The sequence below is a fragment of the Ischnura elegans genome, chromosome 8 (genome assembly GCF_921293095.1).
Source record: "Ischnura elegans chromosome 8, ioIscEleg1.1, whole genome shotgun sequence".
NCBI classification, from domain to species: Eukaryota; Metazoa; Arthropoda; class Insecta; order Odonata; family Coenagrionidae; genus Ischnura; species Ischnura elegans.
Window position 1 is genome coordinate 73,377,451 of NC_060253.1, and position 18,515 is coordinate 73,395,965.

General features: G+C 39.0%; 1 protein-coding gene across 2 annotated transcripts in view; it reads right to left on the reverse strand.

The window, feature by feature from the left end:
* Positions 1 to 657: 657 nt before the first annotated feature.
* LOC124163544 (neurogenic differentiation factor 1) overlaps positions 658 to 18,515 on the reverse strand; it is a 66,251-nt gene continuing 48,393 nt past the window's right edge. For both annotated transcript variants that reach the window (XM_046540517.1, XM_046540516.1), the window contains exon 4: positions 658 to 1,713. In XM_046540517.1, coding sequence (XP_046396473.1) covers positions 1,390 to 1,713 — 324 coding nt within the window. In that variant the 3' untranslated portion in view covers positions 658 to 1,389. The remainder of the gene's footprint in view (positions 1,714 to 18,515) is intronic.

The following is an 18,515-nucleotide window of genomic DNA, read 5'->3' on the forward strand; positions in this document are numbered from 1 at the left end:
TAGCCTTTTCCTTTTCATATCTCCTTAAAACCATTGAGCAATTTTGTTTGTTTTCTCATAGATTAAGTGTACAATGCTATATTTTAGATAGGCTAAACAATCTGAGCAGAAAATCGTTAAAATCAGGTATCATCTGATGCATTTTCAACCAAAAAAGCATAATGCTGAATATGCAAGTGAGTTAACAACTCAGCTGATTTCATTGTGACAGGGATATATCTACTTTCTTCTGGACTTTCAGGGAACAGTTATTACGGCACGCAGGGTAAAAAAGGTTAATTATCTGCTTCAGTAAATCAGATTAGTCGGAGTCAGATTATCTGGGCCCCATCCATAGGCGGATTTTGGGGAGCAAAATTGACATGGGCATGACATGGCCCCCCCACCAGATGCTTAAAAAATAGACAAGATATGTAATACGGATATCATTACGTTCATTTTATTTTGTGCATTAAGGAGCCTCAATCATTTTATTTAATATTAATAACCCTCATATAAAAATGAAGAGAATAGGTATGTTCCGCAGTAATCGTTGTATTATTTTTTTTATCCCAAATATGAGAAGACCTGTCAGACCCTTGTGTCCACCCAGAAAAAAATCCTGGATCTCCCCCTGGCCCCATCATTATGTTTTGCCCTAGGATTTCATATTGATAGCCAGTATAATACAATGATAAATATTGCTTAACCCTTCCACTAAATAAGACATGCATACACTGGTAAGAGTTGCATGTCTACCTCTGATGATGACAAACACAAGAATATTGTATACATTTGTCCTTTGGTACATATCACACAAGAATGTAATTCCAGTCCAAATTAAGGTTTCTAAGGTCGTTACTAGACCAACTAATATTGTTGAAGTGTCTTGATGGGCATGATTGACTCTTGTCTCCAAGGTCATCAGGCTCTGCAATAGGGCCAATCCAATGTTCAGAGTCGCAAATTTATGACCCCTAACTGGTAATTATTTGAGGCCTAGATCCCATCCAAAAATCTATACATGCCACTGACATGTGTGTAGTCAATTCACATTAATCGTCATGGGTAATATATATAAAATGCCAATATCCCTAGGAACTAGGACTAGGAATAAAACCACAGACCTTTGGCTTTCTGAGCTATTGCTCAGACCACTATGCTATCCACATTCCTAAATTCCATGGCAGTTATTGCTAATTTCTCTGCCATTAATGTGGCAAGCTTGAAATCTAACATATCATGTTGATGTTCGTATACACATTTTTCAGTACTTTGTGACCAGTTATAGAAACATAATTTATAGACAAATTCATGCCCTTTCTCTCTAGGCCAACCTCATTAAATAATAGTTCACCAACAACTGTTTCCACGCGGGACATGAGTCGATGTCCATTTGAAATGGCTGAATCAGGCAATGTGCAGAAGAGAGGAATCTGGATATGAAGATGGGAGAAAGTGGTGCGGATGATGGTGGTGCATGAGATGGTGGTGAGTTGGAGGGGAGGGCAGCCTCGTTTGGTGTACGCTAGCCTCTCCTCCCACCTGGTGGTGCTGCCCCCCCTGACAGTAGTGGGATGGCGCATCGCCTTGCACTGACGGCCACTCGCCGCTCGGGTGAGAGATCACAGTTTGCCCACTTGCCACAGGGGGTGTCGAGTTGCTTGATGTAGATGAAGTAGGGGAGGATGAAGAGGATGTTGATGATGATCTTTGAAAGCTGAATGGCCATGTCTGCAAAGAATGGTGAGATTAATGTGGATAATATCCAAAGCAGCAGATGATATCCATCGGATATCTAAATTAAGTTGATATATCCCAAACACATTATAATTACACAAGGGATATTTTGAAAACGTTATATAGATATGCTGTTTGCAACATCCACAACGAGTTGTAAAAATCCCATCACCCCCTTTGCAAGGCTGACCACATTGCCAAAAATTGCAGAGCCACAATTGTGACTATTTTATATCATAAGGTAGAATTGCCTTATATGTATGCGTATAATCAGTGTAAATAAAACTTTGCATATCCCTTGCTTTTTTTTCATTATGATAGAAGTATAGGTAGCTCAAAATATCTTTTGCGCCCCTCCCCCCCTTGAGTTTTTTCTGTAACCGTAACTGCTCCCAATGCTGTAGCACCCAATGTAAAGAATTTTCTCACTAATCCGAATATGATATCCAAATATGTCTCGGTCAATCACAAATTCTATAAAATGCTACTATAATTCTAATAAAAATAGATGAAAGTCACGTGACCCGAATAATGCTTTCTCATTGTCTTGACATCACCGAATGTTATTCAGTATGACTCAGTCCTCGTAGCTTCAGAGAAAGGCACCTCATTGAGTTTGTTCGGAGCAAATTCTCTATTTTTATTATTCTAGTAATTTCTCGAGGTTTTGAGCAAAGTCGTTTCAGTTAGAATTCGACGCTCCACTAACAGCAAAAATTGCAAAGTCTTTAAGGAAAATCAGGACTGGTTCGAAACAAAATTTTCAAAATAATTTCTCCAAACACATGAAAAATGATATTAGGAAAAGGCATGGAATTAAAATAAAAATATTTTTTTTCAAGCAAATAATTTTAAAAAGTAATAAAGCGCTGTCATAATTTTCTTAAAATATTGGTTTCATTCACCTTTTCCACGCTAAAATGATATTTCTTGAACGACTATAGCTTGCCCCCCCCCCCCTCCCCGAGTTTTCATCCTGGGTGCGCCCTTGCACCTGACAGCGATATTTAGGATATCGTCGTCGGTGTGAAAAACTATCGACAATTTTTCGAATAATAGTTGCATCGAATGAGTGAGGCGATATGTATCTTACTTGCTGGCTCCGCCTTCTTTTCCGCTCCCCTAAACGTCCTGGAAGGAAAAATAAACCCTTCCGCCCCTCTTTCCTCATTCGCCGTAGCTGTGAAGGAGGGGTAGACAGTAGGCACCCCTCCCCCCCGCGTTTGTTTACACTACCCCGCTATCTCCTCCTAGGCCCTCCTTAGGCCTCTCGCCCTTTTCCCCTCCCCCCTTACAAGCACTATTTTTTCACAACGTTCCTCCTCTTTTCCTTCTATATCCTCCCCATCCTATGTCTTGTCCCTCGTAATATTTTGATGTGCCCTAATTTGTTGGATATAAGTACACCATTTTAATCTCTCGCGAATTTTATATTCTTCATTCGGAACCCTTTAAATATATTTATTTATTTTTATACAACCGAAAACAGCAGAATTGGCCTTTTAAAAATTAGGGCTACCTACCCAGGTGGCACTTGAACCCGCGACCTTTTGTGTAGTAGGCAAGGACTTTACAACGCCACCACCGAGACCCCGGTTAAAATTCTTCGCACTGTGCATTAGATTCTTTAAATTAATACTCTTTTCCACGATACGAAATTAAGGAAAACAACTTCTTGTCATTAACATTCTTTCAAATTTTGAATTCAATCAGCCTAAAACATTCTAATAATTCTAAGAAGAAGAAGCAATGAATATCGAAGAAACAAAGTCTCTCCCTTTCTGGATTCTATCGTAAGTCAGGGCTGGCCCTAGCAGGTGCGGGGCTAGGGGCGAACCTTCAGTGCGGGGCCCTTCACTTAAAATATTAAACTCTATACCCCATCTATAACCTCGAGCATTTTGAATCCCTACCACTCTCTGACTAAGTGTGTGTTCCCCTCCCAAATTCAGACTTCGTAATTACGCCGTTATGATACCATCACGCAGTTGAGTTCAACAGGTACGTATTTTTATAAGTTAGAATATGAAATTAATGAGTTAATAAGTTGATGAGCTTCAAGCGTGAAAAACTTCTTTCAACTGATGCCTTACGGACTTAACAATACAGTAATAGTTGAAATTGCGTTTTCAAAACTATCGTATATTTTAATTTTTTTTCACAAACGCGGGGCCCCCCAAAGCGCAGGGCCCGGGGCGGCCGCCCCGCCCTAAGGCCGGCCCTGTCGTAAGTTATCTACATAATATACTGCCCCATAAGCCGACTCAGTAAGAGTTTTGCGGGGGTTGTTAGGACAACAGCCGTTACTAACAAAAATGAAATACGCATGTGACGAGTTGCTTAGCATTTATAAAAATCCTCTATTGCACGAGGGAAAACCGAATTCCTATACCTATCCGTTCGGCATAATATCTCTCTTAATTTATCATTTCCGTCGGACCTGGAAATACGGTAGGGTTCCACTACGATGTTCTCCGTGTCACCATGAAAGATATCTCCCATTAACTTCTCAATCAATCAAACAATGAGACAAGCGCGTAGCCCCAGAGTCTCCAGCGGTTCCCTGGCTAATTCGTTTCAAATCTGTGTCTGTACATTCGTCAGAAACCCTTTCTGTACGCTCGTAGCAGTTTTGACGATGGAGAGCTGTAGTGTACCCATCTTAGGATTACAGTAAAATGAATGAAGGTCTGTCATATTATTTTGAAAATAATAGTCATCATCTTGATCTCTTAAGATACAGGGTATTTCAGGAGGAATATGCAATACTTCAGGAGAGGTTTAGGGGAGAACATTATAAAATTGGACGAATTAACTAAGGTGCTCATAACTAAAATAAAATTTGCTTTTATAATTGTCTGAAACAATTCATCTCAAAATGGGTGAGATTTCGCAATCATGGCTCCATGATTGCGAAACCACGTTTGCGTTACCCTAGCTCAGTAACTAAGGAGTTGAGACCCCATGTTTATGGACAAAAAATGCTTAAAATTGTCTCGTGAAGTTGATGGTGGGTGAATTAAATTTGTGAAGTTATGCATACTAACATTTAAATAAAGGCATTTTATACTTTCCACACTTATTTTAATATTCTGCAACCGGTTTCGACATGTTCTACGTCATTTTCAAGAGAAACTGCCATCTCAACACCAGCCGGAGTTCATTTTATACTAAAAGGTGGGGGAGGGGATGCAGGTAATGTGGATAAGAAGGTAGTGTGAAGGCTGGTGGTTTGAGTCGTGTAGGTCACGTACTACTGGGATCCGGATGTGGAATTGGGAGGTCTTGATGGAGGGGGGAGGTTAAAGCTGAGGAGGGGTGACAAGTAGGTTGGCACAATGTCATCAAGCAATCTTAACGCATAGTTTTGAATATGACACAATTTCAAATTTTTCTAGGGAGTCCAGTTTTTCCTTTGTAACAAGTGTGTAATTTGCCTCAGGTTCATCGTGATGGATCAAAATTTGCCTCGTTTAAATGTCACATAGATATTTAGCAAAAACAGGTTTAATGTCACAGTTTAAAAACGAATTAAAATGTTCGCAGGCCCTAGTCTTTATTTTGCGGCCAGTCTGGCCAACATACAAACGGTCACATTCAGGAGTGTTACATCGAAGAAAGTGGACACCACTTTTCTGTAAACTGGCCCGTACCGTGGCCATGAATAATTTGAAAGTGTGTTTTTATACAAACATGACCCTCGGTGAGCGATTTTTAATTCCAAAGAGCAGGTGAAGAATATACAGGAACGTTTCGCTTGAAAATGACGTAGAGCACGTCGAAACCGGTTGCAGAATGTTAAAATAACTGTGGAAAGTATAAAGTGCCTTTATTTTAGTAAAATTGCTTCCCCTACCACCTCCTAAAGTATTGCAGATTTATGCTGTAACATCCTGTATCCAAGAATATTTCTTGGAGTACGAGCCGTTAATATTTTTCCTAATAATTTAAAAGGCCAAATTTTTGGAACTTCATTTATCCATTAACAAGGCTATCTAAGAGTTGCATTTTGTTTAATTACATGTTTACATTATTTTTTAATTAATAATACCTAAGTTAAAGACCTATGCTCCAAGAAGTAGTATTTAAACATATAATTTTCTGTGATATGTTGATTGCTATGAGTTACTCATGTAAAAAAAATGGTGGACGATCCCTTTCCTAAGCCACCCTTTTGCCTCAATATAAGAATCCGCGGCAGCGTGTGCCACGAGAGGAGTGGGGTGAGAGGGAGGGGGATGGAGGGAGGGAAGGGGTAGGGGGTAACAGGTGGACGCAGGCCCACTTAAACCCTTTTCCCCTCTCGCTATTCGTTTGACTCTCGTTCGGGGAAGGTTTAACGGGGAGAGGAGGCGGGGGAGATGAGCTGAGGGTGTTAATGGCTGGCCGCGGTGCCCGACGGGAAGGGAATGGTGACGCAGAACAGAATTTGTTCATCGCACGTGTAGGAGATCGGGTCGGTGGTGGCGGTGCAACAGAGAACGCACTCCACTGCTTTGGTTTCCAGACTCATTACTGGTTTAAAACGCAGGGCTCGTTCACGGCAAGTTAACTTGGACCGTATTCCAATCTAGCCTCGGTGGCTGCTCCCGTAATTTTTTGTCACGACTATCGTCACTGCATTTTAACATCAAAAACTTCGTAAAAATGAAAAAATTAATTCTGTGAAACAGAGAAGCGGTGTATTTCCTTCTTTACTTTATTCTAACAGGGGTAGACCACGTACTTTGCTACGCCGATTTTTTATGGCATTCGAAATGCCGAACGCTCAGAATGGGTGTTGGTTTCATTGAATGGGCCCTAGTTTGGCTATAGTTAATTATTTTTCAAACGGTACGTTTAACATGTCTTACATGTAATTTTTAAAAACCTCATTCGACGAGGTTATGTAATATGTGAGAAGGGGCTCATTCACCAATTATTACAATGTTCTGCAATAAAAAGTTCAAAAAATGCTCGACTACAATTTAGGGTGTTTCTGGCTAATTTTGGGTCGCTGAATCCGAAAATGACCCCTGTTTTTTCCTATCACCCTCCATTTTTACAATCAACCCCTAAATTGGGAAACCCAACCCCGTATCTAAACTTATCGCTTTTCAAGGGACTTTTACTAATTTTATCTGCTGCTGCTTAAAAAAAAACGACGTTTTGAGGCTATCACTGCCATGAAAGAGACAAACTTGATTGGGGTTGAAAATATTTAGGGGGTGAAAATGGCAAAATAACCTTAAAAAACGTTTAAATAACCATTTTTCTTCACTTAATAATTTTGATTAATAATTATCAATGGCCTAGAGTGATAGTGTTTGGAAAATACAGATACACTTATTTTTCTGTTCTTAGATCCGTCGCTCAATTGCCGCCCACTTTTATAAGTCCCGCACATAAACTTCCTTTAGCCTAAAAACCACAAAAATTACAAAAGAGGATCCTCAAGTTTGCCTCAAAATGTGTTGTCAACCACCGCGCATTAAAATGGGTTTACAAAATTCGCCACTCGCGTCGCTGACGGACAACTTGATTCGATTTTTAATGAAAAATGAGCTACGATTAGCAGTTTTAATCGAAATTCATGTGCACGATGATGTGGCCTATCAAATTCATAAAAGCTCAATGCTATTCCTCGAAATAAAAAAAATTGTACTGCAAAATATTGGAAAAAATGGGATCGCATTGCACTCATCTCCGCGCCGCGGGCATTTTTGAAAACCGATTAAAATGCGACCGAAGTGGCAATAGAAACCTCCCGTGTATGGGATGGAATTGGCCTCCTCCATGCAATCCCCTTGCTACAAACATTTGTGACACACTTTGGAAAAACATTATTCCTACACGACGAGAATTTTAGGGTAGGAAAAGGTATTAGCACATTGGACTTTGATTTGACCTTTTGGACTTTGATTTGACTTTGATTTGGCCCCCTACTTCGCTACTGCGTTCATGCGAGCTATGAAAATGTTTAGCAAAAAAATGATGACGCACATTTACACTGGTGCACTCCCGGAAAAATTCCAGGCATTGATGGCAGCCATGTCCACAAATTTACAGAATACCCGTCAATTGACCCATGTCGGTTACATGCTTGAACATAGATACAAGGAGGGAGTTGGTGAAGACCTTCCAATCTAGCTTCGGTATAGTTCGTATTTCTCTAAATTTACAAGATGTTTTCAGTTTTTGACAAGGTAACCGTTGAAAGGTAATGGTTGCATGCTTTAACACAGTAGTATAGAGCCAGTTGGTGAACAGTTTCCACTTAAGCCGTCGTCTAGTTCGAATTTCTCTAAAATAAAGGATTTTTTTTAGTTTTTGACAAGTTAACCGTTGAATACATAGTGCACAACAAAGGCTTTCCTTTATTGTTATTTTCTACTTTACTGTGATAGCAAGAGTAGCATCATCATTTTTTAGTCAAGCACTGAGCTGCTCTCACTTTATATCCCATATCTTTGATCCATTCGGGTCATTGTATCAACTAAATCAGACAACTAGTTTGTTCCAGATTCACCGTCAAGTGCAAATTCGTAAAAAAAATATTTCATGTATCCTATCCCCTTGAAAGGTGTCACAAAATCTTTTTTTATCCTCATATATGTCTCCATTTTCATTATATTATTATAATGTTTTTATTCCATGTAATTTTGTTCGACTACATCATGTCTAACATTTTGATACGTCCGATATTTGAAGGTAGAATTTCTATGAACTACTCTGCTTCATGCTCGCCTATATTTATATCGGGAGTCCAAATTCGACGATGTTTTCGTAAAATAAAGGGTTTATAAGATGCGCAATAGTCGCTCTTTGCCTTCGGATGAATTCTTACCAAGTTGTTTGCGGCTGCTTATCGAAGGAGTGAGTAGCACTACACCGCAACGTGGTAAAAAAATGAATTTTATGGCAACTGTCTGGCAAGTCCACCAAACAATTGCCCTGATCTGATAGCACTTTTTTATTCCTTCTGCTCTTCCGTTATGGCTAACGCATTTTGCTTCTTTGTAAGCTAATTTGAGTAGGAAGTATTTATAAAAATCTTGATTGAAACAAAATAATTCCGCGAGGGATCAAAATGATGCCGTCGGCAGCAAATGATCTATCATCACATAGAAAAATAATTTTTGCTTCTTAATAACCTATAGTGAAAATTTAAAATATGGCAACCTACATAATTGACAAATAAGTGGGAAAACATTATAAGAAAATATAAAGGAGTCATTTTGACCCATTCATCGCATCCAGTGTTTAAGTAAAATGGTGACGTCGAAATTATAATAGAGTGTTCTCAAACTAGCAAGTAATTATATGTAAGAAAAGATAACAAAATATATGGTATCTGCCTCATATAACAAACGTGGGAAAGATTCCATTCAACGATAATACAATAATATTATCTTGAATATTTCTGTCTTTGAGAATGGTCTTACCTTGTTTACTGTGGTAGTGAGCACAAGGGATCCTTATAAAAACACAACATTTAGAATATGGCTATGAACATATACAATATACAATCGCCTCGGGTCCCATTGCTACGAGCGAAAGGAGTCCCTTCACAGAACTGTTTTCAATTCTGAAGCTTTCCCACGGCCAGGAAAAGACACCGAAAAGGGTCGGCCATAAATTAGTGTGAAAAATAACCAATGGACGTAGTCTGCAACAAGTTGGATAGGCTGCTAAAACGCCTCAAACAAGAAACAAAACAGAATAGTTCTCACGGATAGATTTGGTATCTCTAACTATAAAATTGGACAGGCAATAAAACTGGTCCTTAAAAATTCTAGCGTAAAGGATTGATTAAAAAAATATGTCACATGAAAATTTGCCAACATTGAGTCGTATCCTGAGTTATAGTACGTCTTAACTATTTACGTTTGCATCTGATGCGTAACACAGTATTTGTTATTGTTTCTAAAAGCATGTTTTGTGTGTTCAAGCTTTATTGGCACAAAACCTAATGAGTATTTGGCATGTTTTATCTTTGAGTGAATGTGGTAGTATAATTTGTTAATATGCGTAATAGTTTTTTGGACCGTTTGGTGTGCATTTGGGAATCTTATTGCATGCTGCATGCTGGTGATTGATCACCCCCTGCCAAACACCCTAGAGGTGGCTCGCAGGGTATTATGAAGATGTATATGTAGACACGGCTAAATATTGCCTAAAACTTATGAAAAAATACTGTTCAACAAAAAAGATCACTCACGCAGTGTTTCAACCCGCAGGTTGGTTTGGATAAGATAGGGTAGAGTTCGCCCTGGACTTAACCACAGTCGTTTCAATCCAGGTTAAGGAGGCCATTCTCTTTTCCTGGGCCACCTGACACTTCGATAATTTTATAGGGCATGTCCAAAGGTTACCTCCGTGATTTGAACCCACGACCATAAGGTCAACAGCCTTTACTTCTACTTTAAAATGCCCCCCAAAAAACTCACATAATTTCAAATAATTTATTCTTGAATATTTTCGTACGCAAAACGTCAATTCTCACTTATTTATACCTACCGCACTAACTGGACACTGCCCGCTTCAATTCGCTACCTTTTCCGCGGAAGGCAATTTAATTTGATGTTGCTCGAAAATTACGACTTTCCCTTCCAAATAAACAAGCATTAGCTGTCAGCGAGGTCCTTGTCACATGAAATGTAGGCAGGAAAAAAAAGGCGAACGCAACTCGAAGTGAGACAAAAAATTCGCTCCGGCTTCTAAAATGAGAAAAGACAGCGAGGCACATTTCTTCCCACTGTCATCTGCTCCTTCCGTCATTCCTTGTTCGCGTGACGTGACGAATTTTAACGTCTTAATTTTATTAATATATACACATCTCCGATAACCATGATATACGCATGTGGGAGACTTACGTGCGCTGGCTAATATTGCTAGAGCAACGGATATCTTTTACAGCGACACAGAGAAAATCATATTTGAACTCCGCTGTATTTCTAGGTCCGATAGAAAAGATAAGTAAAGATGAAACTGACGAAATATCGTGGAGAACGCATATAATATGCATTTATGGCAGAACCCTGAAGAAGCTATGATTCGTCAACCCTGTTGTGGCAGGATTTTCGAATGAAAAAGTAAAATAAAAGCGCTATTTCGCACTCGTCCGGCCACATCTTATGCAGCCCGCAAAAATGCAGCCAGCAATATGCAGCCAGCATATGGGACCAGCGTAGAGAAAGACGGCCCCGGGCCCCGCCCCCCCCCCTACATCTGCCTATGAGTGCGGGCGTACACACAGGGTTACACAGAAGCTAAACGAATTAGTTTGGGAGCCGCTAGAGACTCGGAGGCTGCGCGCTAAGCTTAGATTGCTTGAGAAATTGAGAATGGATATCTTAAAGAGCGACAAGAAGAAGATCACGTTAGAACCCCATTATATTTCCAGATCCAAAATAAAATATAACTTAAGAGAGTTATCTTACCAAACGGATAGGTATAGGCATATAGGCATTTTTCCCATATAATAAAGGACTTTAATAAAAACTAGACGTTAAAGTATTTCCTTTTTAATTTTTAACGGCTTGTGTCCTAACACCCCCTCCCGCACGCCTATTAAGGTGGCTTGCGGAGTAGTAAGTAGATGATCATGTACCTATTAGTGATTAGTTGCCCCCATCGAAACACTATAGGGTGATCGCAGGGAATCATGTGAATATAGATGTGTACGAAGTATCATGTATGTGCATTTCGTAGACGAGCCGAATTAATGACGGCATACTACAGGATTGATTGATATGATTGCATGCTTGTCTTTTTAATGTATTTTTTAGGTTTTCTTTTGCCTCACATTTTAAGTGTTTTTTTCTTCATATGCTTGTATTAACTCCTTGGTGTTATTCTAACACTGCGTGGGTAGACTTATCTTCTAACTATTATTACTAACGGTTACCAGATTTCAGCCAATGGCATTTCTTGAAATCTCTTAGAATGGATCACTATGACCGTACTCGTCTCATATTTTCCATCGTGGTAACATAAACAGATACACTACCAAGAGAGTATTCAAAATTTGTCCATCTGTAAAACAGTTCATTGAAAATTCTTATTAAATATGCCGATGCAACGTAGGGGATAATTATTTTCCAAAATGTGCAAAAGATCTCATAAAAAATGATTTAGGATAAACGGATGAATTTAAGCACCAATTTTACAGGCAGTGAAGATTTCTCGGATTTCATGCCGGATAAGGTCATCCATATCTCCTTCCGACGCTTCGATGTGTAACTCATCCATCGTCCTCGGGGATTGAGGAATCCGATGCCATAGGGCCACCTGACACCTACATTTCCTGGATAGCTTTATTTTCATTACGAACCATTAGCAGATTTAAGCCTTCTATGGCATTTCTTACTATCTCCTTATGTTGCTTATTTTTACCGTACTCGTCTCATATTTTCCGTCGCCGTAACATAAACCGATAACTACCTTATAATCAGTGGTGCCGCAACACGCCCGAACGCCGTTCCAGCACTGGTTAAGAAAAAACACGATAGTCAAATAACACCTTCATGGATTTTAGTACCTCAAAATTTCTATTATATACTTTTCTTACCGAAACAAAAATTTTGATATTGATCAAACAAAGGCATATGCGTTTTTAATTAGGCAGACGTAACTTGTAATAAAAAAACACAGTAATATTTCACTTTCAAAAAATTTATGGAAAGTGCGTTCCGGCACTGCTAATTTTTCCATGACATTACTGCCTATACTGTACGTAAAATGTATTCATCTTCAAAATAATTCGTTCAAAATTCTTCTAAAATACGCCGCTGGGACCAATGGTAATAAACTGTAGCCCATATAATAGCATAAATGATATAGGGCCACCTGAAAACTACATTGGATTCCTAAATCCCTAAAGACCGCTATACACGGTGAATGATCGTGCGAATGATCATGCTGAATGATAATGTGATCATTCGCAGGATCATGCGAGCAAAATAGAACATGTTCTAATTTTCACTGAATGATCATGCGCATGACGGTTCATTTGCGAATTTTTCCGTTTACACAGCGAATGATTACATTCGCATGATCATTCAGCATGACCATTTGGGTGATCATTCACCGTGTATGGCGGCCTTAAAGGCCGTATTACACGGTACACTAAAGTGCGCAATCAGACATACGTGCGAAGGCGCAATCAAAATTACGTACAGTAAAGCGGTGAATTGCTAGAGCACATGCGAGAATGCGTGGATGCAAGACGGCAAAATAGCCCTTATTCTAATTTCGTTCATGCATTCGCGCAATTCCACGCCATTTTAGAAATAAATGCAGCTCTAACCTGAGCAATTCCGTGCCCCGTGTAAAACGGCCTTAGGAACGATGGTTGAGTTGGACATCAGAATGTTGAAAGGAGATATCGAGGAAAGAAACAAGACATTGCATCATTTGTACAAGTTTTTTTTTAAGATTATTTGCATACTTGTGACTAGGCATCCCCTACCAAATACGTTGAAGTTGGCTCGCAGTTCTAACTTCTAAAAATCCTTTAGCCTTGCGACTTCAAACCCACCCCAACTTTGCCCACCCACGACCCAAAGACTTCCTTCACCCTTTCCGGTTCGAATCCCATTCCAACATTTTTAACCACCTTCCCTTTTTTTTAGAGCCTCAAACCCATCCCCTCCAATCTCGAAAATCTTTTAATGACCCGAATTAGGACTGTTTGTTCAAGGGGAAGAGCGACAGAGTGAGAGCGCCTCCTCTACTTGTGAAGTGCCGGCGCGGCGCGACTTTTTCTTCTTTTGCGGGAGGACGCCATGTTGTCTGAAAGCTCGGCTCTCTTGGTTCCGAAAAAAAATCCAAGAGAAAGGGATGAAGAATAAAATACAGAAGTGTGGCGGTGGTCTTGAGGAACTTTTCGAGCCGACGCGCTCTTTTTTCGAGGGAAATGAGTTTACCGCACTGTAAAGGCGTTAAAAATAAGTGAAAGGTGGTATTTTGTACGGGCGGAAGACGATCATATGACATCTTTCTGCTGAGAAGTCCGACAAAGTTATCTTTGAACGTGATCGGCTGGCCTTGTTAATGATTTTTCCTTCTTTCTTGAGCGCTGCAGTAAGTTAACACGTAGTAACTTAGTTAAAACTTAATGTGAGTCTAAAAGCACGGCTCTAAGTCAACAAAAGTATTTTTTATCAACCGGAATATAAGTGACTATGCGGAAACAATAACTTAAAATTGAAAGTACATACCTATTCGCCATCAAAATCTACTGGTTAATGAATTATTATACTCCTACTGCCGGCAGTAGAGACGACAATTACTTCAAATCATGAAGCTACAACATCCCGTTTTCCTTATTTTTTAGTGAATACCTTGAGCACGTACACCGGTAAAAGCGTGAAAATAAGGATTAAATATTTTATATCACCCGAAAAAAACCAGACCACGGCGAATCAATAACTTAAAGTTGTCATTTGGGTGGATGATATACAATTGTACATATACTTCGAAAAAAATTTATCACAGGCTCGAACAAATTTCAGAAATAAATACCAAAATACGAAAAAAACTATCAACAGCAATTGATATTTTTAATTACAAAATCTGACTGACGTGAAAATTAGCCCTATTAATGAGTATCTTGTTTCTCCCACAACCGTCAATATCCCCACTTCACGACACCCAATCCCCATCCTCCACCTTACCCCCTCCCTTCCAGCACCAAGACCTATATAAGGAAGAATTCTTAAGACTTTTGTTACAGTTGATAATGTTGTTTGTAGCAACGAAACGCGTAGTGTCAAAATAAAACTGTGGAAATATTGCAATGTCCAATTTTTATAATAACCTATTAATGAGATTGATATGAGCACCAGACCTACGCTACACCACCCCAGGGGCGCAGCTAAGAATTAAGGCTACGGGGGGTTTTAGTTGAGAGCTATGGAATACCTGGGTAAGCAGGAGGCGCAGTGGCCCATCCTCAGAAAGTTTTTATGATAAATGGTTCAAAATGGTGAGTTTTATGGCTTTCTGAGGGATATTTTATTAATCCTTATATTATGCTGCAAGTAATATTAATCCAATTAAGTAAAATGGATTAAACTTTAAATTTTAAAATTAAATTTCTCTCAGCTCTGGGGGGTTATCCCCCAGAATCCCCCTCGCTGCGCCTGCCTGCAGGCTTGAAAGTACGTACTTATCCGCCATCATAATCTACTCTTTTCTTAGCTTTTATACTCGTACTTTCAGTGATAAAGGGGACAATTTTTCAAATCATGACGCTGTATCATCCTGTTCCCTTATTTTTTTGACAACCTAGAACATATACCGGTAAAAGCATGAAAAAAAAGGATTCATACAGACTAGGTTATCACAGTTAACCCGAGTACATTCGTAATTAAGAAAAGTAATTGATCTAGCATTGACGGATATGCCGAAGACATGCTCGGTCAGTTAAAGTAAGAGTTTCCTATGTTTACCAAGGATGAGTATAAACTATGCGTAAACATTGAATTTTCGGAATTTAGTTATCAATAGCGAAATGCAATTGCGACAAAATTGGAAAGGAATAGAAGGATACTTCACGAGCGGGATGTAAAGAAAAAAATATTCACTGCGTGATAGGCGGAAAATATACGTATAATTAGATATGCTTCCGTGCGTTAGAGCGTTTGACAGGAATCAGCTGAGTGACATCGGCGCCAAAATCTCTTCGTGATGGCGCCTGACAACCAAGCAGCTCGAAGAAGGGATATGGGGTGGGAGAAAATACAGGGAGAAAGGGAAGGTGATGAGAACACATCCAGAAATGAGAACACAGCGAGAAATATGGTTTATTCACTGCATTATAGCACCGCAATACTATACCTCTTAAATCATGACGTAGCATATGAAGTCGAACGATCGTACTTGAATACTATATACTATAAAAGGATGTGATGGACCTCTGTAGAGTTCACCTGATGATGACGTCTGACGTTGAAACCATGGTCGTAAATGTGTGAATAAGTATTAATGTGAAACCATGGTCGTAAATGTGTGAATAAATATTAATGTGAAAGCACAAAGTTCTTCTTTTTAATTTTAATAATGAATCGCTTTCACCAAGTTACGCCTTAAACAATCAATTTTTTCACAAGTTATTACTCTGCATGAGAGGATCATATGGACATCAAACCCCTAGGAAACCTTAGATGAAACAATTGCATACAACTAACACTACCGATATCGTAAACGTGAGGCGATAGACGAACAATAAATACTGATATTCGTACTTTTTACAAATGACAATATTGCAATTATTTTACCACTGCAATGATCATTGAAATTAATTCCCACCCTGTTTCTCTTTTAAAACTAAAACCATTTTGCGTAAGTGGAAACAAAATACTATTGTCGTAAACATACGTCAGAGGCGAACAGTGCCAATAAATAAGTAGGGGCTCGGCTAGTGATTGGTTGGAGTATTAATGGAATTATTGCGACAATTAGCTGTTCAATTTTTTTATCAAAATAACAGAAAAAGGCTTACAGCGAAAGGTTTGTAGTTTCATGACGAGTAATAGGTTGGAGAAGCATTTGAAACGAGTGATTATTTGGAGAAGAAATTGCAGTAAATCAATAACTGGATTTCTGCTTTTTTGGCATTAAAACAGCAAGAACGTCAGAATGTAAAAATATTAATGATGACGCCAATTTACTTTGAGGGTGAAGAAAACTTGATGCCCCGTTCACAACAAATTACCTCTGCGTAGCTTGTTTTATAATGAACTCTTATAAATCTCTGGCATCTTTCCTCTATCACAGAGAAAATCCTGCATCGATGGTGGATTTGATTTTAGAGCACTTGCGATAATGTAAATGTCCCTCAATGGACAAAAATGAAATCACTTACTTTCATATTATTTCAAGAACATATTTGAATTTTTCTTTACTACTGACTATCGTGTCAATTTTATGCTATTACTACATCGAGAAAGAATGGACATTCTTTGCAAGTTTCCATCTCAACGGGGTCATTCACTCAGATCCGAGATAGCAATTCATTGAAAGAAATCGGTAGTTGGAAGAGGAAGATGAGTTACGATGAAAAAACATGTATTTCTCATTTATCCATTGTCACATAAGTTTAAAATAAAAAAGTGAAAAAGTTTCCCCCACTTTTCATTAGTTGTGGTTCATTTACTCGATTAAGGAGAACCTTTCGTTCACGGAAGGAATCGCAAATACGAGATTAATAAACAAGGAGCAACGTGTGATCGTTGCACAGGATCGAGAAGTAGAGAGAAGCAATGAACCGTATGGAAATAGTTCGTGACGTCATCAACTAATGTGCAAAAGGATTATGGTAGACAATTTTTCGCCGCGGATAAGTCGAGAGGTAGGCGACGCAACGGACCGAAAAACCAAAAAATACAGGCCCCTTTTAAATTATTTAAAAATATTCAAAATTCTATCCCAATAGGGTAGTTTCCTTCATCAAAGAAAACGAAAGGCGATTGCGATTCGATTCCCACCATTAGTGTATTCATAATGTACAAATTATTTTGTTTTAGAAATGCCAGTTTAGACGAATGTTAATGGTCAATTTTAACCTCGTTTGAAAAAGGCCAGATTGGCGCCCATATCACAGCCGGAACCAGAATGACGTCACACGGGCTTTTCCCAGCATTCATTCTTAGCCGTCGCGTTTTCGCGCGCTAGAAATTTTTCACTTTTCATTTGATCGCGAAAAAGAGATATCGTCATTTAAAAATCTAAAAGCGTGAAATACGTACTCCAGGATTAATAATCTTTCGATTTAGGCAATAAAAAATAATAGGAAACCACCCTATTGACGATTTGACGAATTTGTGCATACGAGCATATTGTTACGCCACGTTAAGTTGCTGTGAGCAAGGCACACATTCCCTTGCAAACCATAAGACTCGATGTGGTCCTCTGCCGTATTCCCATAGAATCACAATCTGGTAGAGGTAAGCTTGGAAAGATAAAAGAGCTGATGAGGATGGCGCTGATTTGCCAGTCATCTCGTCGGGGAAGTATGCCGTTAGGGGAGGGGTGGGTAGTGAGGGTAGGAAGTTAGGGCAAGGGGGGAGGGTGTAAGGATATTCAGAACGGAGCGTGCGAGGAAAGAGGGGATCGGAAGATTGAATCCACCTGGTCCCATACCCTACCGGATTCTGCCGCCGCCGACCAATTATTTAGAACGCCGTAACCCGCTTGCGTAGTCTTTGAACTCTAAGAAATATGACCGAATCCTTTGGATGAACTACAGTACTTCAGTTTTTAATCTGCCAATAATTTATAGTAATGAAATATGATTATTGATTAGCCAAGAGGTACATGTGTTTTTTTCTAAACCGAGTTAAGTACAAATCCATCTACCACAGCACCGTTGTCCTCGTCCTTTTTCTATTATATGTTCCTATCCCTTTCTTTCCTTACCTCTGAATTTATTTGAATTGATAGATGAAATATACAAAAACTTGGAGGCCAAGGGATGCGAGTGAGTCTCTGTTCTCTGCTGAAATCGAGTAGAAAATCAAATGCACTAATTAATATATAGTTGATCTGGTTTGATTTCCTCACCTAATTTATTTACCCAAATCTGATTTGAAGAAAACATTACTTGTACCCCTAAGCTTGTTACCTACTCATTTATATTTCACAGGATCATATGAAATCATTATCATTATTCAAAAATCCTAAGATTGGTTTGACGCAGCCGTCCCTTATCCTTCTTCCCTTCATAAGAAATATCTGTTGTAATTCTTTCTCTTTATAGTATAAAAAATTTAAGTTAAAACTCAACGTGATTAACATTTGGTATGTGTAAA